Source organism: Schistocerca americana, chromosome 2, assembly GCF_021461395.2.
Source record: "Schistocerca americana isolate TAMUIC-IGC-003095 chromosome 2, iqSchAmer2.1, whole genome shotgun sequence".
Lineage (NCBI taxonomy): Eukaryota > Metazoa > Arthropoda > Insecta > Orthoptera > Acrididae > Schistocerca > Schistocerca americana.
Window position 1 is genome coordinate 842,380,446 of NC_060120.1, and position 25,339 is coordinate 842,405,784.

The following is a 25,339-nucleotide window of genomic DNA, read 5'->3' on the forward strand; positions in this document are numbered from 1 at the left end:
ACCTACGGTACGGCTATCTGTATCGTCGAGGCACGCAAGCCTCCCCACCAACGGCAAGGTCCAAGGTTCATGGGGGGGATTTATTGTTATTATTATTAATTTTTTTATTTATTATCTATGACTCGAAAATAAAGACATTAAATTCTGTGACTAAACTATAATGTCATTGGTCAAAACTGACGCGTTGTATCTCATTTTTCAGTTGACCCGAAATGTACTTAAGGTCAGCAGTGTAAAGAAATTCTGTACAGGCGATACTGCATGTTAAATTGTATTTGGTGCAGCACAGGCCTGTGTTGCTTGGCATTTCATGTCTTCGGAAGTTATCAGTATTACCTTTGTAAACCTCTTTTAATTTTCTCTGTAGAGAAAAGTTAGGTGTTAAGTTTGATGGTTTTGTGGGTTGCGTTGTGTTTCTTCAGTGACTGACTCAGTGATCTTCAGTTTTCTGCTGCCTGTAATTATGTGTATGGAATAGGCAGATCACATCCATTATGGTTTATTACAGGCCATGTGTCTAGTGGGATGTCTTCCAGTAACTGTGGCAGCACATCTGTTAGGAACTGTAGTAACTTGTGGCCTGAAGTCCCATGAATAAAATGGATGAATGATGCCATTATTGGAAAGGCAGCAGTTTACATTGAGTGACTTAAGAACGTTGCCAGCTGTGCAGTGTGATTTATTCTCTTTTCTGTAACAATCTTGCAGGACAAAATCTGAAGTTGAATACAGTATTTATCTTCTTTAATTTAAGGGGGAAAATTGATTATGTGCGTAAAGTGGTATTCTTGCATAATTTGAAACATTGCAATAGTATGTGAAAGTTCATTATTAGTTTCTTGTTTAATGGTGTTAGTTTGCTCTTCTTTCTTCCCTACCTTTTATATGTGTGTGATCTGGCACAAAAATTAATAAACACATCCAGAATGTTTTGTTTGCAGTTGCAGAGAGTCATTGGGAAATGGGTAGAATATAATGCAATAATAGTAGCAGGTAGTGTAGTGCATAACATAAGGGAGATGTGTTTTTGATACTGTAATTATTGTGTATCCTACCTGTAATAAAACACAGTACTTAGCAATTGAAACACAGCACATGTCAAAATGTCTGTTCATTAGTGCAAGATAATCAAGGCATCAGTGAAGGTCTGTGTTTTAAATATGTAGGACTGAAGGGATACAAAGATATTTCTTTGCTAGTATTGCATTCAGGAACATGCGTTGAAGTTGGGTGCTGCTGTCTTCATTGTCAATAATATCCACTGTCATTGAAAATAAAAGACAAAAGCTTATTTAATTTGCTTATTTTCACTCTCTTATGCGGTAAGGTATTGTAATGTAACTGAATGCATTTGCAAAAGTAATTCTTATCTCTGAAAAGGGCTTGTAAAATGATTTATGTTACATAAGGGTCAGTCCAAATGAAGTGGTTTTTAAATATTTTTAAATATTTTAATTTTTTATATGTGGTTACCTATAATTGAGAAGTTCAAATCAGTTTTTTAAAAAAAATTACCTTTCACCTTTACTGAATGCCGGCCATTTTTGTTTGTAAGCACGCAACAATGTTTCAGTTTAGAGACGTTAGCAAACATATGAATATCTCTGCACTGAGTTAAGGTACAACATTACAATTGACATGATTGTTTTCAGAAAAGTGTTTCTACAACATTGTCTATTACACAAAATACCCTAAATTCAAAAATAACCAGTCAAAATGACCTCCAAAATTTGGTATCCAATTTTCAAAAATCCCTTTTTAGGCCCAAAAATAACAAACAAGGAGTGATTTATGGGAATCTATTTTTTTCCTATAGTTAGGTATCATACACTACTAGACTCATATAGAGCATGAACACTTATGTTTCCTTAATTTTTTATGAATTTTTGAAATTTGAAAATTTTCATTTTTTGTAAAGTTTGGGGTTAGTTATTCCAGGTGGGACTGTATATAAAAATATGAGTTTTACACGGTTCGTACACCTATATGATAGCAACGTACTGTAAAAATTTCAACATTGATATCTGACTGTGAACAAAGATACGAATTTTTTGAAAATGAGGAGATAATTCACATTACTATGAAACTGATCTTATGACTGTTGCCTATTCATGTGTGATATTGGCAGAATATAATCAATTATTATTGAAGTAAGATACTGAATTATATACAAAAAGTGGAAACATCACTGAAATTAACATTTATATTATTTTGACCTACTTCAAATAAATATTTTCAATTGACGTCCTTCGAGATGCAACTGTTCCTAAACCTGGTGGTGAATGTTAAGAACACTTATTTCTTCAGACAGCTGCTGTGATTTAGAATAAGACCTCCCAGTTGCTGTGGTAAGTTCAAGCACTGGAAGTTTCCTTAAAACATTTTTCACTGATATCCACACTTTGTCACTAGTAGATTTCTTGAATAATGTTCTTGGGCCAGCAGGGTGGTAAAAATGCACAAAAACATCATTGTTTTCAAAACTTATTCTTTCAACCTCTGCAAGCCACCACTGCCCATCATACACACATACCACTATGTCATTCCATGTTCAAGACAGAGATGTAATTTTACTGACACAATGATGATCATAAATTTCGGTTTCTAATGTTACAACTAAGTTTTCTGCAGTGCCAAGGAATTTGTGGAAATGCCTTGTTCCTGTTATTGCTATACAGTTTTCAAATCTGGTTTGAAGTGTTGTTTTCATATGCAGAACCACTTCTTCTTTGTTGATCATAAAATAGGTAATGCCTTTAATATTATCCTTGCAAAAGACATACATGTCTTGTACTGTGAGAATTTGGTCTGTGGTTGGTCTTTGTAGGCTGGCTTTACTTACTTCACGTTTTCTTGTACCTCCTACTCCATCCCGTGCATTTTTACCATGGCAAATTCAAAAAAGTTCCATTTAGCCTCCAACCCAGTCTACTTTGTGGTTGCGGTTCTTATACTGACTACCACTTACATTTGAAAAGTAATCAGCTTCTCAACCTTGCGAAAATTTTCTTTTATGTTATTTATTACATACTTTCGAAACACATGTGCAGCCAAAGTGTTGTGCTCCAAGTAGTCACTTAGAATGCAAATTGAAGAACTGCAAACTCCATGTTTCTCATTTTTAAAGTAGTGAATAAATGGATGCACTGTTGCATGGTCTTTGACTCAGTGGTACCCTAGTATTGCATCATCAACCACGAATGTAAAATTTTCTGCAAAATCAGCTAGCACTATGAATTCAGTTTCATGAAGTTCTGCTTTTTTGTCCTTCAAAAACTTACTTTGGACTTTAGAAACATAGGGGTGACTTTTGAGTTCTTTTAAGTTATCAATTAAAGATTCCAAGTACTCTTCCTGAGATTTAACCACTGTTATCATTTCTTGCATGTCAGTTGTGACCCACTGTTCGAAGGTAATACTGTCTCTGTTATGTGCGACTGTTACCAACAACAGTGAATGAATTGACATCGCATAACAGTGACTGTGGAAGCTATAACTCAAGACATGCTCGCTACAATGTGGGAACAATTTGAAAACTGCATTGCCATATGCCACGTATCTCAAGGGGGCATGGTATGAAAAAAAAATCTTTTCGAGTTTCACATTCATAAAGAAACAAAATTCAGTGTCTGTGTATTAGTTTCAGAAAGATAGACATGCAAAATTGGATGATTCTTTTTGATACACATTGTATTTTGTATCTGATCCTTTGGGAACAGACCATACAGAGTAGAAGCCCTCTTCCCTTTTGACAAGGATCAGTTGTAACCAGTCATGTGGGACTACAGGTGGATTGTGATATGTATTACAATGTAAGTCTTTGTGGTAACCCAAAAGCTATTAATGTCAGTACTGAGTTGCCATCCATTAAAATCTTCTCTAGAGAAATATATATCATGTGTAAACATCACTTCATGTCTGAGTTCTGGATCTTAGAGTTAATTGGTGCCAAAATACATCGCAGAACTACATTCAATGAGCTCTGTTACTACAAGTTAGTTTCTATAGAATAACATCATGACAAGTGTGGAACATGCATCCTGATCATATGCTCAATCTTACTTGTAAGTGATACCTTGTGTACTGATGATGTACATTCGTTATCTGTTGTATCAACAAATTTTTGTTCACTTAAAGATTGTTGATAATAGTGTTCACTGCCAGGAATGCATCCATATTGGCTACAATCTATTTCAAGAATTGTGTTAGAAGGGTAACAAAATTCCCCTACACAGCTGTTCAGTTGTGGGACTATTTTAGTAATGGGTATTGTGCTACACCGTGATACGCTCCTGATTGGCATTTCCATCAAAGCCCACAAACACTTTGCAGAACTCATTGAAATGAAACATAGCAAAAATAAATTTTCTTTATAACTACATGACATCCTCTTCAGTTTCTTTCTGCTAATGCTACTTTCAGTTAGTTTTAATCAGAGGGGTTTGTGGCAAAAAAGTGTTTCCACAGTACAAATTCAGTAAAGGAAGTAGATCCTTGACAAGTCTGATGTGACTGAATTTGGTGTGTGGGTTGAAAGTTAGAACTATTAGAGGACTGAAACCTGTGTGGGATTAACATTCTTAGTGGATAGATTGACAACAATGCCCAGGGTTTGTTTGAGTTATGTTTTTTTTTTTTTTTTTTTTTTTTTTTTAGGAGTACTTTGTGGGAGGAGGCAGGTAAAAGACGATAAGATGTGAGTGTTAATGTGGGTTGACTTGCAGGTTTGTGGAGGTAGGATAATTCTTGTGTAGCAGGGAGGCAGGAGATGGAGGTGGCCATTTAGAGGTTTTCCATTCCAGCTTGCCTTTCTGACAATTACAGCTGTCACATTTCTGAAACCTCCTTCCCTGCATTCCACAAAACCTAGAACCCAAACAAACACAGGACAGTGCTTTCAAGTTAAACAGAAACCCTTTCGCAGGTCATGGGGGATATACTTCCCACTAAATGTATTTCTTTACCGCCTTTAAAGGAATATGTGTTACCACTTCTGTATGCTCCTGGCATCTAGTCGCAGTCTGCTGCAACAGCTATAGTTTATGTTTGTTGTGAAATATAGCCTTCAGGACTGTGGGAAGTATATGTCCCACCAAATAACGGTCTTTAAATGGTTATTGGGAAGTAAGGTTACTACCAAAGTAGTTTCTGGAAGGTGCTTGGGAAGTATACTTATTACAAAATTAATCTGTCATTTGTGGTCCTTGGGAAACATATTTACCTCTAAGTTAGGGTTAGCCAAAAGATTTTGGGAATATGTTTTAGCCTCTGTCTATGCCTGACATCATGTGGTAGTACACTGCACCGGAGGTATGAAAACTGTTACAGCACTAGTTTCTGTTTGTCATGAGATCACTACTATTGTTGGAACACGTTGCTTTGTTTTTGTGATATACATTATTGTGACCTGCATCAGCTCATATCTTTATTGTATGATAAAGTTTCAAGGATTGTTTTCACATTGTGGTAAATAAGCTTTAATATCCGTTGCAAATATTTTTTTAAGTTAAGTAAAAGAAAACATAAAGAAAAAACAGAAAACGTTGTTCCTTATTTTTTTACGTGTAATGGCAACATGTAACAGCTTACGAGTGGGTAATCCATTTACTCCCATCGTTTTAAAACCTCACAAAGGTGCTGTAGTGATATATGTACCACCATAGTTTTTAGTCCTAAATCATAAAAATAAAATTATTAAAAAATAAATATAATCAGTTGATCACAATTGTAATAGGATAGAGCAAAAATTATCTTCACTGAGTTGCTATGAAAAATGTCCCCTAAAAGGGTTAGGAACCTCAATCCCATAAAATTTTCAATCCTCTCCTAAGGTCTCACTTTCAGCTCCAGACCCAGATTCCATCACCCTGTGCTGGTCAAGGATGTGCCCCCTTCACCCAGACCTTACAAGGGAAACACCTTTTTTGCTGCAAACTGCTCCACTAAAAGCTAACCATGAACCTTGCCTCTCCTAGATCATACCACTGCCCTATCGTGACCTAACCATACTCAGATATAACTGCCACCTGGTTAACTTTAAGGAACACTTTACCGCCAACCAGCTTCATGTTCCTCTCCCAAATGTCTCAAATTCAGTGTAGGAAAAGAGCAGTCACCTACAATCTTAAAAGAGACCATGGTGTGGTCATTCCTCCTTCCGTATAAAGGCTCCATACAGTTGTTTCTCAAACCACAGTTCTTACCTTACAGAGGGTCTCCATGAAATGTCTGATTTGGTTTTCAAGATGTGTTCAGAGATACTATTAATATGCTTTTATTAATTTTTTTCTGTTTCAACCCATGACAATTCAAGTTATTGTACAGTAATACCCCGACTTGCATTGTCCCATTTTACAAAAATCTGGAGTTAACGGCCAGCCGCTGTGGCTGAGCAGTTCTAGGCGCTTCAGTCCGGAACCGCGCTGCTGCTATGATTGCTGGTTCGAATCCTGGCTTGGGCATGGATGTGTGTGATGTCCTTAGGCTAGTTAGGTTTAAGTAGTTCTAAGTATAGGGGACTGATGACCGCAGAGGTTAAGTCCCATAGTGCTTAGAGCCATTTGAGTTTTGGAGGTAACGCGATATTGCTGTTTGAGCACCATGCATGTCTCTTCATACTCTCAGCCCACGTAGTGTTTGGCTTACAACAGATTTGGTCTTGTTACTCGCAGGTATGTGTTATCCATGGAGCTGGCTTGATTGAGAGATTCTAACTGTGTCATCCAAACGAAGCAGAACTGATTCATTTGCAGAAACAAGAAAAGTAAGTCATTATCATTGGAATGTGTACTTAACATTATCAAAGACTTCAATGCAAAAATTAAAATTTTTGAATTGGTAGAGAAGTTTGATCTGCTAGAATCAACAGTGGAATAATTATAACAGATGTGAAAAATGCTCAGTCTTTGAATTCTAGTAGCATTCGGGTGGAAACAATGTTAACATTTATTGTGTGGTAATCAAGTACGAGTGAAAAATTGTCCTGTTGATTAGAACATGGTGTGCTCTCAAGCTAAGCTGATTTTTGAGAGACTGAAAGTAGTTCAGGAGATTGCCAAAGATAAAACGTTTAAAGCTGGTAATGGTTGATTTAGGCAATTCAAAAGTTGTTATAATTGGTGTAGCATCGCAGAAAATGAAGCACCAAGCACTGATAAAGAGACTGTGCATCTCTATTCAGAGAAGGCAATGATAGGAGAAGACGTCTATACCAACCAAACCATATCCAGTGTAAATGAAACTGATCTGTTATGGAATAATATGCCTAAAAGAATTTTTTAAAGTGTGTAAAGAGAAAAACCTTTTAAGGTTTCAAAGCAGCCAAAGATCAATTGACAGTGACAGCTGGAGTGAAAGCAGCTGGTGATTGCAAATTAAAACCTCTCTTCGTTTATCACTCATGAAATCCAAAAGCTTCAAAAAATTCATGTAAAGCTGGGTTGCCTGTGATTTGGAAGTTAAATGCTAAAGTTTTGGTGACAGCTTCCCTTTTTGAGGACTGGTTTGGTCATCACTTCACACCTGAAGTGGAATGTTAACACAGATTCTATTTGAAGTGGTTCTATTAATCAACAGTGCACGAGGTCATCATTCTGTTACTCTAATTAATTCCGATCTGCACGTAAAAGTTTTACTTTTGCCGCTGAATGCAATCAGCTTCTTCAACCAGTGAACCAGGGAGCTATGAAAACATTTAAAGCTTACAACATGAGACGATAGTTTGCACATCTGCATGAAGGTAACACTAACTTTAAATGGAATCTGGGAAAACTGTCGTGCCCCCCCCCCCCCCCCCCCCCATTTTTTTTTCTCCTACCACTGAAACCTAGGGGGAATCAGCACCAGGTTCTCATGAAATTGATAGTGTGATTGAGGAAGTGGTCAATCTTGCCAGGCAATTAAATTTAATGGTGGATAGCGATGACATTCAAGAACTGCTAGTTTCACACAATCAGTTTCTGACAACTGACGAGCTTACAGAAATGCTTAAGCAAAAGCAAAACATCGGACAGTGTGATTCTTTAGACATAGTTCAATCAGAAGATCAAATGATAGATGCAAACTTGAGAGAAGGCCCCAGTGAAATTGAAAAAGGGTTAAAAATTTTAGAAGAAATAGATTCCAACAAAATATCACTTCTGCTTCATTATTGTGCTAAAAAAAAATTACTGGCATGGTATGAGGAAATTTTGCTCGTGCATAATACTTTACTGTAATATAATTTTGTTATATTGTTGAACATTTTATTAAACATTTTTCTTCTAAATCACATAGTTTCATAATAATAATAATAATGATGATGATGATGATAATAAAATGATAATAATCCTTGTACATACATCCGTCTCAAAGTCATACTATACCAGAAGTCCAGCATAACCTCCAATTTCCACTAAAATTCCTTGGATCACCTCCAAACTTCTCTCCAAAATCCATCTTCCTGTTCATGTAAAGTATTCCCCGCCCCACTGTACTTTACAATACCTTTTGTACAGTTCTTAAAATCTACAAACCTAATCACTCTGGACATTCCCTTGTAGTTGGTTACTACTTCCACAAAAGGAAGTTTCTAATTGACCAACAACCCATTACCCACATGATAACTTCTTGTAACAGTGATACAGACTACTTTCATTTGTCTATACCCATTGTTTTTGTGCCATTAAGCACTAATTCTCTAAATGTCCTGCTGACTCTAAACTCTTAACCTCTTTCCTTATAAACTTAACTATCCCTATCCTTGTCCACAAGTATGCAAACAAATCAATGAGACAGCTGCGGGCATCCACACAGCACCTTCGTATGCCAGCCTGTTTGTGGGCCATCTACAGGAAACTTTTTTTAGACATGTAAGATGCTAGAAGCTTTTTCTTGTTTAAGATCATTGATGCTCTCTTCTGGATGAGAACCCATTCTTTCACAGCCTTAACATTTTCATGCTTATCTGTTTCACTTGTCCTCTTCATCTCAGTGTACCATCCTCTTGTGTTTCCATCCCTCCGATACCTAAAAAAACTCGCACAGAAAGCCAACCAACCATTAACATTTCCTCTGTGTTGATAGCAGCCATCCCTTCCATGCTACAAAGTGTTTCCCTTACAGCCTAGCCACTTGTGGATGCTGCATCTGCGGTGTGGGTCAATCTTTTGCCCAGTATGTTGAAGCACACAAATGCCCATAAAACTTGCAACTAGCCCCACAATCCCTCCATATTGCACATTATCACCTGGGACTGGGAAAAGTTCACCACTTCATCTGCCAGGTCTTCTACTACCTCCCATCCTGCTCTGAACAACCTACCCACAATCTTTCCTTCCTATTCTAATGTAGCGTTCTGCTGGCCACTCAGTTTATGAATCGTTGTAGTTCATCCTTGTGGCACACCTACCTCAAAGCTCTTGTTACAGGGGTCATATCGCTGTGAAAGCCCATGTAATTTTTACCCACCCAGTACATCCGTGTTATACCCTGCCCCATCAGTGGCAGGGCCACCTGGAAAAGCAGTCATGTCATAGACCAGCTCTACTGTAATTTTTGCACTGCTTTTAATGTGAACATGTCGATGAATCAGCTGTCCACCCAAATGAATGGCTGTCACCAAACTGAGAGCCAACAACAAAGTTGACCACCCAGTGGCAGAGTATGCTGCTGTGCAAAACATGCTTAAATGCAGTTGCTGCTTTACAACTTGTTCCATCTTCATAATCCCCCACAATATCAGCTTCTATAAAGTACGCAGACGGGAATTGTCAGTAGAATACATCCTTTGATTCTGTTCTCTTCCTGGCTTCCTTTGATTCTGTTCTCTTCCTGGCCTCAATCTCTGTTAGTCCCCTTCCCAAGCCTATCTCCATCCCTTCCCCCATGCCCCCAGTTGAGCCCATTAATCTACATCTATACCATTCTCTCTGAAGTCTCCCTGTTCCTGTGTGTTCTATCCTCCTCTCCCATGCCTTTCCCAACCCACTCCTCTATTTGAGTGCCGCATGTAAGTCAAGTCATCCTCTTTTCCCTAACTCCTTCCAGCCCCTACCACCCTCTTTATTCCTTTCACCCGCTCCACCATTTACAACCCATACTTCAATCAATCTGCAGTGCTGGGACAGTCTAGCTTTACATGTGTTTGTGTGTGTCAGCTGTAGTTGTTTGGTTTGATAAGTGATCAGCATTGGCGGCCGAAGACTTCCGGCATAAGAAGTCAGCCTCATTCTGCCAACGGCCTTGTCAAAGAGGGCGGAGGAGCGGATAGAGGTTCAGGGCCCTCTCTTGTCCTAGGGGTGGGAAATTGCCCCTAAAGGCGGAAGAATCAGCAATGATCAACGACATGAGGATGCAGAAGGCAATGGAAACCACTGCATTAAAGACACGTAACATGTATCCACAGGACATGTGGCCTGTAATTGAAGAAGTGTCATGATGATCTCTCCATTGGCAAAAGATTCCGGAATAGTCCCCCATTCGGATCTCCGGGAGGGGACTGCCAAGGGGGAGGTTACCATGAGAAAAAGATTGAATAATCAACAAAAGGATAACGTTCTACGAGTAGGGGCGTGGAATGTCAGAAGCTTTAACGTGGTAGGGAAACTAGAAAATCTGAAAAGGGAAATGCAAAGGCTAAATCTAGATATAGTAGGGGTTAGTGGAGTGAAGTGGAAGGAAGACAAGGATTTCTAGTCAGATGAGTATCGGGTAATATCAACAGCAGCAGAAAATTGTATAACAGGTGTAGGATTCGTTATGAATAGGAAGGCAGGGCAGAGGGTGTGTTACTGTGAACAGTTCTGTGACCGGGTTGTTCTAATTAGAATCGACAGCAGACCAACACCGACAACGATAGTTCAGGTATACATGCCGACGTCGCAAGCTGAAGATGAACAGATAGAGAAAGTGTATGAGGATATTGAAAGGGTAATGCAGTATGTAAAGGTGGACGAAAATCTAATAGTCATGGGTGACTGGAATGCAGTTGTAGGGGAAGGAGTAGAAGAAAAGGTTACAGGAGAATATGGGCTTGGGACAAGGAATGAAAGAGGAGAAAGACTAATTGAGTTCTGTAACAAGTTTCAGCTAGTAATAGCGAATACCCTGTTCAAGGATCACAAGAGGAGGAGGTATACTTGGAAAAGGCCGGGAGATACGGGAAGATTTCAGTTAGATTACATCATGGTCAGACAGAGATTGCGAATCAGATACTGGATTGTAAGGCGTACCCAGGAGCAGATATAGACTCAAATCACAATATAGTAGTGATGAAGAGTAGGCTGAAGTTCAAGACATTAGTCAGGAAGAATCAATACGCAAAGAAGTGGGATACGGAAGTACTAAGGAATGACGAGATACGTTTGAAGTGCTCTAACGCTATAGATACAGCAATAAGGAATAGCTCAGTAGGCAGTACAGTTAAAGAGGAATGGACATCTCTAAGAAGGGCCATCACAGAAGTTGGGAAAGAAAACATAGGTACAAAGAAGGTAGCTGCGGAGAAACCATGGGTAACAGAAGAAATACTTCAGTTGATTGGTGAAAGGAGGAAGTACAAACATGTTCCGGGAAAATCAGGAATACAGAAATACAAGTCGCTGAGGAGTGAAATAAATAGGAAGTGCAGGGAAGCTAAGACGAAATGGCTGCAGGAAAAATGTGAAGACATCGAAAAAGATATGATTGTCGGAAGGACAGACTCAGCATACAGGAAAGTCAAAACAACCTTTGGTGACATTAAAAACAACGGTGGTAACATTAAGAGTGCAACGGGAATTCCACTGTTAAATGCAGAGGAGAGTGCAGATAGGTGGAAAGAATACATTGAAAGCCTCCATGAGGGTGAAGATTTGTCTGATGTGATAGAAGAAGAAACAGGAGTCGATTTAGAAGAGATAGGGGATCCAGTATTAGAATCGGAATTTAAAAGAGCTTTCGAGGACTTACGGTCAAATAAGGCAGAAGGGATAGATAACATTCCATCAGAATTTCTAAAATCATTGGGAGAAGTGGCAACAAAACGACTATTCACGTTGGTGTGTAGAATATATGAGTCTGGCGATATACCATCTGACTTTCGAAAAAGCATCATCCACACAATTCCGAAGACGGCAAGAGCTGTCAAGTGCGAGAATTATCGCACAATCAGCTTAACAGCTCATGCATCGAAGCTGCTTACAAGAATAATATACAGAAGAATGGAAAAGAAAATTGAGAATGCGCTAGGTGACGATCCGTTTGGCTTTAGGAAAAGTAAAGGGACAAGAGAGGCAATTTTGACGTTACGGCTAATTATGAAAGCAAGGCTAAAGAAAAATCAAGACACTTTCATAGGATTTGTCGACCTGGAAAAAGTGTTCGACAATATAAAATGGTGCAAGCTGTTCGAGATTCTGAAAAAAGTAGGGGTAAGCTGTAGGGAGAGACGGGTCATATGCAATATGTACAACAACCAAGAGGGAATAATAAGAGTGGACGATCAAGAACGAAGTGCTCGTATTAAGAAGGGTGTAAGACAAGGCTGTAGCCTTTCGCCCCCACTCTTCAATCTGTACATCGAGGAAGCAATGATGGAAATAAAAGAAAGGTTCAGGAGTGGAATTAAAATACAAGGTGAAAGGATATCAATGATACGATTCGCTGATGACATTGCTATCCTGAGTGAAAGTGAAGAAGAATTAAATGATCTGCTGAACGGAATGAACAGTCTAATGAGTACACAGTATGGTTTGAGAGTAAATCGGAGAAGACGAAGGTAATGAGAAGTAGTAGAAATGAGAACAGCGAGAAACTTAACATCAGGATTGATGGTCACGAAGTCAATGAAGTTAAGGAATTCTGCTACCTAGGCAGTAAAATAACCAATGACGGACGGAGCAAGGAGGACATCAAAAGCAGACTTGCTATGGCAAAAAAGGCATTTCTGGCCAAGAGAAGTCTACTAATATCAAATACCGGCCTTAATTTGAGGAATGAATTTCTGAGGACGTACGTCTGGAGTACAGCATTGTATGGTAGTGAAACATGGACTGTGGGAAAACCGGAACAGAAGAGAATCGAAGCATTTGAGATGTGGTGCTACAGACGAATGTTGAAAATTAGGTGGACTGATAAGGTAAGGATTGAGGAGGTTCTACGCAGAATCGGAGAGGAAAGGAATATGTGGAAAACACTGATAAGGAGACGGGACAGAATGATAGGACGTCTGCTAAGACATGAGGGAATTACTTCCATAGTACTAGAGGGAGTGGTAGAGGGCAAAAACTGTGGAGGAAGACAGAGATTGGAATACGTCAAGCAAATAATTGAGGACGTAGGTTGCAAGTGCTACTCTGAGATGAAGAGGTTAGCACAGGAAAGGAATTCGTGGCGGGCCGCATCAAACCAGTCAGTAGACTGATGCCAAAAAAAAAAAAAATAAAAAGAAAAAAAAGTTGTTTGGTGCTCAGTGGCTTTTAAAAATCTCTCTTCTGTCTCATCTCATTTGGTCCAACCTATTTAAGACAAGTATACGAAAACATTTCCAATAATTTTAGTAGAAAAAAAAGCAGTGGTGGCAGATCAGCAGCTTGTACCAACAGAACTAGCAGAGAAGCACAGTGAAGAAATGAGGAACCAAGAAGCAAAAGAACAGTTACATTACTATTTTGCTGTTTACACACAGATATGATCTGATTACTACAGGATTTTGATAATCAAGTTCTTTATTTTTTAATTGTTCCTCTAGTAGTTTGATACCACTGCTGGAGACTAAATTGTCTGGAAGGTTAATGTATATTTTTGTATACAGTTTATTGTCCATTCATCTTAAGGGAAAAGAGCAGTTACTTGTAATCTTTCTCAGCATTTTTTCAAGTTATAATAAATTGTATTTCGTTTATTAGTTGGTTAATCAGACCATTAGGCAGTATTGAAGTAATGAATGTATCTTTAACGATTTGTCAGTTATTAGGTATTTATGTTGCATTTTTTTTTTTATTTTTTTTATTTTTTATTTTTTTTTGCTTTCTCTTAGGTATTGTTTAAAATTCAGATTGTATTATCTACCTTAACCATTTGTATTTATTACTGACCATAATGTGTGTTTTTTTCTGTTTTATGTAACTAAGTGTAGCATAAAAATAGTTTGCACTTGACACTTTAATGTTTCCTTTTTTCACAATTCTGATTATATAATTTTAAAATTCTTTGCAGGATTTTGCATTTAGAACTGTGATCAGTTGAGTACACTTTTAATTTAAAAATGGGTCTGATATTTGGTAAAGCTCAAGATGAAGTGCAAGTTAAAAACAAAACTATAGAAACTGCTACAGAACAGTGCCATCTGGCAACTGTTGAACCAGAAAAGAAAGTAACCACAAGTAAACAGTATTTAAACTTCACTTTTTTGATTGATCCATCTACAGTAGATTACATACGCACCTCAAAAACAATATTCATTTTACGCGGCCTTGCTGGCAGTGGAAAATCAACAATTGCAAAAGAAATTGAAGAGACATACAAAGGTGCTGTAATATGCTCCGCAGACCAATTCTTCACAGTCAGAGGCAGGTTAGTACTGACACTGATGTTATGATCATTTGCAGATCATTGTTTATAATGTTGATTATTCAAAATGACAATAAAAATGATGCCAATTTGAAACTAACACTGCCATACAGGCAGTCATAGTAACTAAATAAATTTATTTTTTGATATGACTTGCCACCAACTAACACAGAGGGCACTACATTAAACTGTCTCTTATCTCCTTACGACTGTGCCCAATGTAATGTTACAGGTATGAATATGTAAACTTTCGTCATTCCGCATCTGCATATGAGCTTCAAAAGGCTCAAAAACTAGGTCATGAAAATAAAGAAATATTTCATAGGTAACTGGCCACAGCTATACTTAGTTGGACTTCATGTAATATGTAGTCATGATGTTATGTAGTGTTCATAATGGATGCACGTAATTTGAATGTTCATATGTAATAAAACTACCACTTGTCAAGTTAATTAAGTTTTACATTTCAATGTTCAGCATACTTTCATGTTATCACACAACAGTGTTGTATGAGGCACGTCTAAAAGGTAACTAAAATTCCTATCCCAAAATCAGATACTGCCACACGTTAGCTTGAATCAGTGTATCGGTTATCTTTTAGGTCTACAGAAAATGTCAGTTCAGAGTGTTTGTTTTGTGATCACTGTTTGACATTTTTAGTAATTTTTCGTTTGCAGATATGAAAGAGCAGTGAAGTAACATAAAATTTGTGTCTAAAATACTCTTAGGTGTTATTGTCAGAGGGTAATTTTCTTTTGAAACTTGTAGCAAAGTGTAATTGGCTAGAAGGGATGATTATAAATTTACATTATTAAGTAAAGAGATTTTTGGGATTTGAAAACATGAGGTACACCAATTTTTATGTGCATTATATTTTGCCCTGGTGAAATTATTACACATACTAAGAACAGTGTACATTATAAAACTTGTCACGGGCAGTTCATGGTTCTTACGACATGCAGTTTCCATTCGTTGGCAGCATATAAATCATCTATATCAGCAATATAGGATGTGGAGTGGGTACTCATACATTGGAACAGGATGTTCAGCATAGTTTTCCATAACACCTGCCACTGCTGGATGAGCTCCATTTGGAGGGCAGTAATGGTCTGTGATACTGGTATTGGAGCTGAAAATTTTTGGCCTACAGCATCTTGTGTATGCTTTGTCTGATTTAAGTGTGATGAATGAGTTAGCAACTTTACACGTGTTGTCTTCATGTTCCAACAACTCTTCCACCAGAACTGGCCTGTGTGGTCAAACTTTATAATTCATTAGATAAGATAAAAATAAATAGCCCCCCCCCCCCCCCATCCCCACCAGCCACATATCTGTACTGTAGGTGTGACCACAGTGGAGGGGTATCTGTTGAGAGACTAGACAAACATGTGGCTTCTAAAGAGGGCAGCAGCCTTTTCAGTAGTTTCAGGGGCAACATTCTGGGTGATTTAACTAAACTAAAACTAAAGTGACCTGGCTGTGCTGGTACTGTGAACAGCTGAAAGCAAGGGGAAACTACAGCTGTAATTTTTCTCAAGGGCATGCAGCTCTACTGTATGATTAAATGATGATATTGTCTTGTGTAAAATATTCCAGAGGTAAAACAGTCCTCCCATTCAAGTCTTTGGGCAGGGACTACTCAGAAGGATGCTGTCATCAGGAGAAATAAAACTGGTGTACTGTGCGGTGGAGTGTGGAATGTTAGATTCCTTAAGAGGGTAGGCAGTCGGGAATTGTGAAATTCAGTGACAGGAGGAACAGAATTCTTGGTCAGGTGAATACAGGATTATAAATAAAAAAATCAAATAGGGGTAATGCAGTAGTAGGTGTAATAATGAATAAGAAAATAGGAATGTGGGTAAGATACTATGAAAACTGCATAGTAAACAAATCATTGTGGCCAAGATAGACAAAAAACCTCCACCCATTACAGTAGTAATATCTTATATGCCAGACAGCTCTGCACAAGATAAAGTGACTGAAGAAATGTGTGATGAGATAATAGAAATTATTCAGATAGGTAAGGGAGATGAAAATCTAATTGTGATGGAGGAGTAGAATTTGATAGTGGAAAAAGGAAGAGAGGGAAAAATACTAGGTGAATATGGACTGAGGGAAAGGAACTAAGGAAGAAGCAATGTGGTAGAATTTTGCTCAGAACATAATTTAATTATTCCTAACACTTGGTTTAAGAATCGTTAAAGAAGGTTGTATATGTGGAAGAGACCTTGAGGCACCAGAAGGTTTCGTGTTGATTATATGATGATAAGACAGAGGCTTAGGAAGAAGATTTTGCATTGTAAGACATTGCCAGGGCCAGATATGGGCTGTGACCACAATTCAATGGTTATGAACTGGAGATTGAAGCTGAAGAAATTGCAAAAAGGTAGGAAGTTAAGAAGATGGGACCTGGAGAAATTGAAAGAACTGCAGGTTGTTGAGAGGACCCATTAGGCAGTGATTGACTAGAAGTGGGGAGAGCAATACAGTAGGAGATGAATGGGTGGCCTTTAGAGATGAAATAGTGAAGGGAGTAGAGGATCAGATAGGTAAAAAAAAAAAAAAAAAAAAAACAAGGCATAGAAAGTCTTGCACTTCACAGAACATACTGAATGTAATCGATGAAAGGAGGAAATATATAGATGCAGTAAATGATGCAGGTGAAAGTGAATACAAACATCTGAAAAATGAGACTGACAGGAAGCACAGAATAGTTAAGCAGGAATGGCCATATGATAAATGCGAGGATTTAGAAGCCTGTATCACAAGGGGACAGATAGATGTCACCTACAGAAAAATTAAATTAGCCTTTGTCAGAAAGAGATGCAGCTGTATGAATATCGAGAGCTCAGATAGAATACCAGTACCAAGCAAAGAAGGGAAAGCTGAAGAGTGGAAGAAGCACAGAGTGAACATAAATAAAACCGACAAACTGCAGGGATGGATCCCTGACTGGAAACGGAAGAAAAACTGCCCTATGTACATGTGTCCAGAAATTGACAGTGTGCATGCAACAAGAACAAAGTGTCCCAGAACACAGTACAGTGCAGCATTGCATCCACATCACAACAGATGTTCAGTGTGACTTCCATGGGATTGCAAGTGATAGGGATACTAACAGTTGTCATCCATGATACGCACAATCGTACTCTGGCTTACAGTATGTTGGCGGGCCACTTGCCTGGAGCTTGTACTAGAGTTTATCTCAATCTCTTGTAGAAACTGGTTCTCCAAATCTGGTGTAAGCACAGTCCACTCCCTCCCTGCATGTTTGGCTGTCTCAAAACACCCATGATCACACGAATGCCCAAAAAAAGGCTTCAAATGTTACATGATTTTGATAGTGTCTGTGAGGATACTTGTTTTGGTACAGCCGTGCTGCCTTTCAGCTGTTTTCATCTTGGCTGGTTTCCAACTTGAATACCGGATCATTCTGCTGCTTATAGTATGCTGCGACAATCACACAGCCTGCAACACACAAGGAACATATGGCATGCCAGGGGAACTGTCATTTGTCAGTGCCATCTACTGTGCCAACGATGCATTTGTGGACCTTTTTTCCTCCATTCTCAGTCAGGATTCCAACCCTGCAGTTAGTCAATTTTACAAGGGAGATGAACTTGAAGGTGATATTATAGAATGGGAAGAGGATGTGGATGAAGATAAGATGGGAGCTGTGATACTGTGAGAAGAATTTGACAGAGCACTGAAAGAGCTGAGGGGAAACAAGGCACCTGGAGTTGGCAGTATTCTGTCAGATCTACTGATAGCCTTGGGAGAGCCAGTCATGACAAAACTAGGAGAGCCAGTCATGACAAAACTATTGCGTGTGGTGTGCCAGATGTATGAGAGAGTTGAATGGAGTAATTACAGCTCCAAAGAAAGCAGCATCTGACAGGGGTGAATATTACCAAACTATCTATGTCATAAATCATGGTTGCAAAACACTTACATGAATTCTTCGCAGAAGAATAGAAAAACTGGTGGAAGCCAATGTTGGGGAATGTCAGTTTGGATTCCAGAGAAATTTTGGAATACTTGAGGCCATACTAACCCTACAACTTATCTCGGAAGGTATATTAAGAAAGGCAAACCCATGTTTATAGCATTTGTAGACTTAGAGAAAGCTTTTGATAAAGCTGAGTCTCTTTGAAATCCTGAAGGTAGCAGGGTAAAATAAAGGGAGTGAAAAGCTATTTAGAACTTGTACAGAAGCCAGATGCCAGCTATAAAGAGTCAAGGAACATCAGAGGGAAGCTGTGGTTGAGAAGGGAATGAGACAGTGTTGTATGTTATTGCCAATGTTACTCAATCTGTATATTGAGCAATGAGTAAAAAAAAAAAAAAAAAAAAAAAAAAAAATTGCAGTTGGAATTTGAGTTCAGGGTCAAGAAATAAAAACTTTGAGAATTGCTGGAGACATAATTCTGTTAGCGACAGGAAAGGACTTGGAAGATCAATTGAACGGAATGGACAGTCTTGAAAGGAGAATATAAGATAAATATCAACAAAAGCAAACCGAGGATAATGGAATGTAGTAGAATTAAATCAGATGATGATTAGGAAACGGGACACTTAGAGTAGTAAATGAATTTTGCTATTTGGGCAGCAGATTAAATGATGATGGCTATAGTAGGGAGAGCAGATTGGCAATGGCAATGCAAGTGTTTCTGAAGAAGCGAAATTTATGAACATCAAATATAGATTTAAGTGTTAGGAAGTTTTTTTTTAAAGGTATTTGTATGGGGTGTAGCCGTGTATGGAACTGAAACATGGACAATAAACAGTGTATACAAAAAGAGAATAGAAGCTTTTGAAATGTGGTGCTACCGGAGAATGATGAAGATCAGATGGGTAGGTCATGTAACTAATGAGGAGGTAATGAAGATAATTGAGAAGAAAAGAAATTTGTGGCACATTGTGACTAAAAAAAAAAGAGACTGGTTGGTAGGACACATTGAGACATCAGGAGGTCACCAATTTAATATTGGAGGGAAGTGCGGAGGGTACAGAATCATAAGGGGACCCCATGAGATGGATGCATTAAGCAGATTCAGAAGGATGTAGGTTGCAGCAGTTATTCAGAGATAAAAAGCCTTGCACAGGACAGAGTAAAATGGAGAGCTGCATCAAACTAGTCTTTGGGTTGAAGACCACAACCACCAACAACAACAGTGATGGAGTAGAATTTGTTCCAGGACAATCCAAACGTGTAGAGCAGGGCTTCCCAACCTTTTCATTTGGCAGACCCCTTCTTCAGTCGAAAATCCATGGCGAACCCCTAGTCAGTCAAGAGTCTAGTACCTCCCGCCGCAGAAGTTGAACACGCGCCACAACAAATGGACGTGGCCAGCCCATAGAGGGCACCGCGTCCGCGGCTGCTCTTCTGCGCAGCGGCTCTCACGCAGCGAGGGCGCCACCGCTACACCATGTGCAGATCGCGGCCAATAGCCGCTCCCTCCGGTTTCGTATGTAGGGACCCGCTCTGCCCTAGTCCAGTCAGTCTGGTACTCGCTCTGGATTGCGTCTCTATCTCGGCGGTACTGCGTTCTGGTCGTTGTTGACATTTGCCTGGCTCTGGTTCTGAGTGGATTTACTGTTTGTGTTTGGTGTTGTGGTTTCTACAAGCCTCCGTTGTTTATCTCTTCCTTGTTGGGGCGGTCATAGTCGGTCGTTGTCGGTTGTTGTTGGTCTGTCGTCCAACTCGTCCTTGTGTTTACCCGGTGGTGCGTGCTCCACCGCCGGCGGCTTCCCCGCCTGGAGGCTCCGATCTGCAGCCCAGGGCGTTCCCGCAGTTGGTTTTGGTTACTACAAAGAGCATAGTAACATTAAATTTCAGAGCGAAACCCATGGGAACTGAAAGCTTCTTAATGTAAGTGCCATGTTCCCAATGCCCCCACCCCCGAAGTATCAATAGTCTTTGGTTTAGAGATGAATGAAAACACCTTGAAATTAATGATCCAATTTGAATTCCCACTGTATCCAGACACTTACTAGTGGATTTACTCCATTTGTTCAGCACACTATAGCCTGATTAAAATTACTTGGTAATTGACATTTCACTCGCTGGAGCTGCCTTCCTCCAAGAGCAATCAACGTCACGTCCAAACTGTTCGCTGTTTACAAGCTGCCGCTTGTGGTCTGTTCACTTCCACTGTTTTGCTACAGTTGTGCAAGGAGCATGCATATTTTGTGAAATCCGAAGAAAAATGTTCAACTGTATGCAAAGACTATGGGACTTAACTGCTGAGGTCATCAGTCCCTAGTCTTACTCACTATTAACCTAAGTTTAACTTCCACTAAGGACAACACACACACACACACACACACACACACACACACACACACACACACGCACGTCCGAGGGAGGACTCGAACCTCTGGCGGGAGCAGCTACACAATCCACGATGACATGGTTTCAATGCATCTATCGCCGCGAGCCGGCGCAGAAATGACCCCCATATTGTTGCGAAACAGTCGATCAGAGAAGTCGCATTCTCTGTCATTAAACTGTGTATGCGTTCTCACTTAGGAACCGCAAAGGCTTCTTGGGAATACGACCTGAAGTAAAAGTACACATGTTTTTCAAACGCAAAAAATAAAAAAATGATGAATTTGATTTTCACATTTTTTTTTTTTTTTTCAATAATTTTACTCATTATTTTACATGATTTGGTGAAAGGTGGCTGCGGACCCTCTAGAAAGGGCCGGCGCGCCCCTAAGGGGTTTGCGGACCACACGTTGGGAAGCCCTGGTGTAGAGGATGAAACTGACCCCAATATACACTGCCACTCAGTTGTGTATAGGAACTCCTTGGCCTGCACATGGTTAACTCGATATCACATTTGCTGGGTCATTGCTGATGAGATGCAGTCTGATGGGAGATATGGAACCCAGATGCTGCTACAAAGTCTCTGCTCAGAGAAGATGCTGTTCTGGTTAAATGTTTTCAGAATTTTAAGGCAGTGATATAGGGTCATTCCACGTCAAAAGGGAGCAATATTAAAAAGTGTCCCCACTCGACCCTCTCTAAATCTAATGAAATTTGGTGTGAAGGTTCTATATGGTCTTTGATGGTTATTTAGTGAATTTCAATCCAGTATCTTCAGTGGTTGAAGTTTTAGGGGCTTTTAAAGAGAGGCTACTCATCTCCGCATCATATACGAAGGTGCAAATGTACCAAGTTTGCTAGGCTCTTTTAAATGTTCTAGATGACATTTGATCATTTGATGTAATGTACATAGACAACTTTTTATGCTTAATCACACCTTGGCTAAAATTAGGAATGTAGCCACACCTAAATATAGATACAAAGCTCTAAAGTGGCTAAAAAATTTGTCGTGCTATTGTGAGAGCCAAGGTTTGACCGACCACTGCTACTTTTCATATGAACCAATCACACCAAAACCTCAGAGGGTTATTCCTACCTATTATGTCTATATGTGGATCAAAATTAATTAAGATAGGATATCTAGATGAAAAGATATGCATCTACAAATTTCGCCAAAATTATATACATGCAAATTTTAGGGTATTTTGGGGGGGGTGAGAGGGGGTAAGAACTCAAATGAGTCTTGTTCGGTCCTTTTTTCCTTACCACAGCTGGAAAGAGCATGCTTTAAGCTTTCCAAGCTGTATTGTGTAATTTCTGAATCTTGCATATTGATGAGTAAGAATACCTATCAAAAGCAGGGAAAATGAATTATCGATAAATACAAAAAATTAATACAATTTGAAGTTGAAAATTAAAAAAATATGTAGCTGTAGTGTCTTTTAATAGTAGTATTTGCCTATGGTTTAGGGAATGTAACTATGCTGATAAGAAGTGTTTGTTACATTATTTTCCAGTATAGAATATAAACATAGTAAAACCTCAGAAAATGCTCTTCAGATTATAAAATCTAGAAGATCGCGACGATAAGCTATATTTTACTTTAGAACGTTTTAACCCCACAAGACTTGGTGGTGCACATATATATTGCCAGCCACTTTCCATTAGCATTATAAAGCAGCATTAGTTTTTTAATGCTCTATTCTTGCAGCAGTGAGACATTGGTGAATCACCACTCTCCATTGTTGCTTTCATTATTGTCAGTTTTCCCAGTGTCAGTCTTCTGCACAGTGTAATTTATGTTGTTGACTTTGTACAATCTTTAATGTCGAATACTGAGTGTTTAAGTAATGAATAATCATAATTGCTGAAGGTAAGCTTTGAAACAAGATGTTACGATATGCTAAATTGTATATTTTTTATACAAACAAATCTGAATCTGCTATGCATCAAGCCAGGATATTCATGAGCTTTCAAAATTGCTTGTTATAGGTTAATAAACTATTGTATAAAATGAACCAAGAGACCTATGCACTCTGCTGCTACTTTGGTGGATCAGATGGAGCTGATTAACCCATTGCAATGCTGATAGGCCGAAGTTACTGACTAATGAACTTTTTAAACCTGGTCAGAAAATTTGTACCAAATGTAGACATGAAGTGGACCAAAAAGAATCATCCCACCAGGATAAGCAAGAATCACCATCCACTGAAGATATGGATGTTGTTGATGCTTGCTTTACTGTTTACTTTTTCTTTCTTGATTCTTTACTTTATTATCATCACGTGGAGAGTCACCACTAAAGCTTTAACAGATCAGCAAAAGGGATTCAGTGGGATAGATAAAAAGTGCAAGGTTCTGAAAGCCCAAGACAGCATTACTACGGTAATTGCCACTGATGCTGGTGTGAGCAAAGTAGGTATTGCACAAATACAAACCAAGGAGTGCCAAAACTGTAAAGATCCAGACATCTTAATTGAAGAACTTAAGATTAAACTTCATACTTCAAGTAATTGCAGTAAAGTTCAAATTTTGATCCTGGCCTCAAATAGCTGTACTACTGAAAAACTGGTTAAAGAATTTGCTGTTCCAGCTAAAACGGTGAAGAAGGCTAGGAAACTAAAGATGGAAGATGAGATTTTGGCAACACATGCAAACCGAAAAGGGGAAAAGCTCTGTGTTGAAGTAAAAGAAAATGTCCTCACCTTTTTTTCTTTTTTTTTTTTTTGTGTGAAGATGATGAGTTTTCCCATTTATGTCTCGGCAAAGAGGATTGTGTTGCAGTAAGAATAAATGGGGAAAAGATTCACAAGCAGAAATGCCTGCTCCTTTGTAACCTGAAAGGAATGTTCATTGCTTATTGTAAACAACATGGAAATCGACTAAGCTTCTCAAAATTTTGTGAGCTTGGGCCAAAATGGTGCACTATAGTTCGTGCTTCTGGATCACATTCAGTGTGTGTGTGTGTGTGTGTGTGTGTGTGTGTGTGCAATTCTTCAAAATGTCAATTTAATGTTGGCTTCAGCAACACCCTTCCAAGTTGACGACAAGGATTTGATGAAAAAAAACTGTATGCAGTTCGGAATCAAAAGATTATGTGCTGCAATGTTGTGAGGAATGTCCAGGAAAAATGCAACTAGAAGCTTTTTTTGAAGATGCTTTTAAAGACTGTGACCCTGAAGAAACAGTAGAATACAAGCAATGGGTCCATATTGACAGAGATACATTAGAGACATGTCAGAGAACTGTTGAATATTTCATGGAGGCACTAATTTTGAAAATTACCGGTTTGAGAAGCAATCACTTTCTGTCAAAACAACAAAGTTTATACCTTAAGCAGCTAAAAAGAAATCTTACAGAAAATGAATTAATTATATTGATGGACTTTGCTGAGAATTCTTCATTTGTTGTTCAAGATGCTTGCAAGGATTTCATTGAGAGAATAGGCAGGCCACATTACATCCATTTGTTGTCTATTTTGGTGGCAAAGAATGTCAAGAATACTAGCATTTGTATGATCAGCAACTGTCTCCGTCATGATACCACTGCTGTTCATGCCTTTCAAATAATGTTAATAGCATATTTAAGAACAAAGATTGAAAACATTGAGAACATTTATTACTTTAGTGATGGTTCAGCTGCTCAGTATAAGAATTTTAAAAATTTCATCAATTTATGTCTGCACGAAAAGGATTTTTGGATCACTGCTGAAAGGAATTTTTTAAAAAAAAAAAAAAAAAAAAAAAAAAAAAAAAAAAAAAAAAAAAAAAAAAAGCCATGCTAGTCTTCAGAGGCCCGTAGGTAACCAAATATTGACTCCATTGATTTATTCAAATTCTGTAATGTTGGTATTCCGGGCATAAAGTTTTTTTATGTACCAAAAGAAGAGATTGAAAAAATTCAGCCTGATCAAGAAACAAGGTTTTCCATGGGGCATGCAATACCTGTGACAAGAGAAAGTCATCAATTTAAGCCAATTAATTGTAATCAGCTCAGAGTTAGCAGAGTTTCCAGTGATGGTACAGCATTCACAGTTCATGCCTTCGAAACAGATGAAGAAACTCCAGCAATCTCAATTGCAAGTTTACAACCAGGACAATATGTTGCATGTATGTATGACAATTTTTGGTGTGTTGGAAATGTGTGTGAAATTTCACATGAACAGCAAGATGTCCTCATCAACTTTATGCACCTACATGGTTCTGCTTATTCCTTCCACTGGCCAGCTGCTAAAGACACCTGCTGGATTCCTGAGCAACATATTTTCATGACTTTTTAGAAGCACCATCAACACCATCATCAGGAAGACAATACAGTTATCCACAATCTGCCCTTGACAAAATTGTAGAACTGTTTAACCAAAAATGGTACTGACTGTTAGCATTTTTGTTTTGCAAATTTGCTGTGTAGTGTATTACACTTGTTCTTAAGATGTGTTAAATTAATGTTTGAAACTGATTTATAACTGGAATAAAAAAA

At 38.6% G+C, this 25,339-nt stretch overlaps 1 protein-coding gene across 5 annotated transcripts in view; it reads left to right on the forward strand.

Moving 5' to 3' along the window:
* Positions 1–25,339, forward strand: part of LOC124595601 (2',3'-cyclic-nucleotide 3'-phosphodiesterase-like) — a 160,529-nt gene that overhangs the window by 5,451 nt on the left and 129,739 nt on the right. For all 5 annotated transcript variants that reach the window (XR_006978227.1, XM_047134404.1, XM_047134405.1 and 2 more), the window contains exons 3-4: positions 6,672–6,763; positions 14,176–14,532. Coding sequence is in view for 4 of the 5 variants with exons in the window: in XM_047134404.1 (XP_046990360.1) it covers positions 14,225–14,532 (308 nt within the window). In the remaining variant the exon portion in view is untranslated. The remainder of the gene's footprint in view (positions 1–6,671; positions 6,764–14,175; positions 14,533–25,339) is intronic.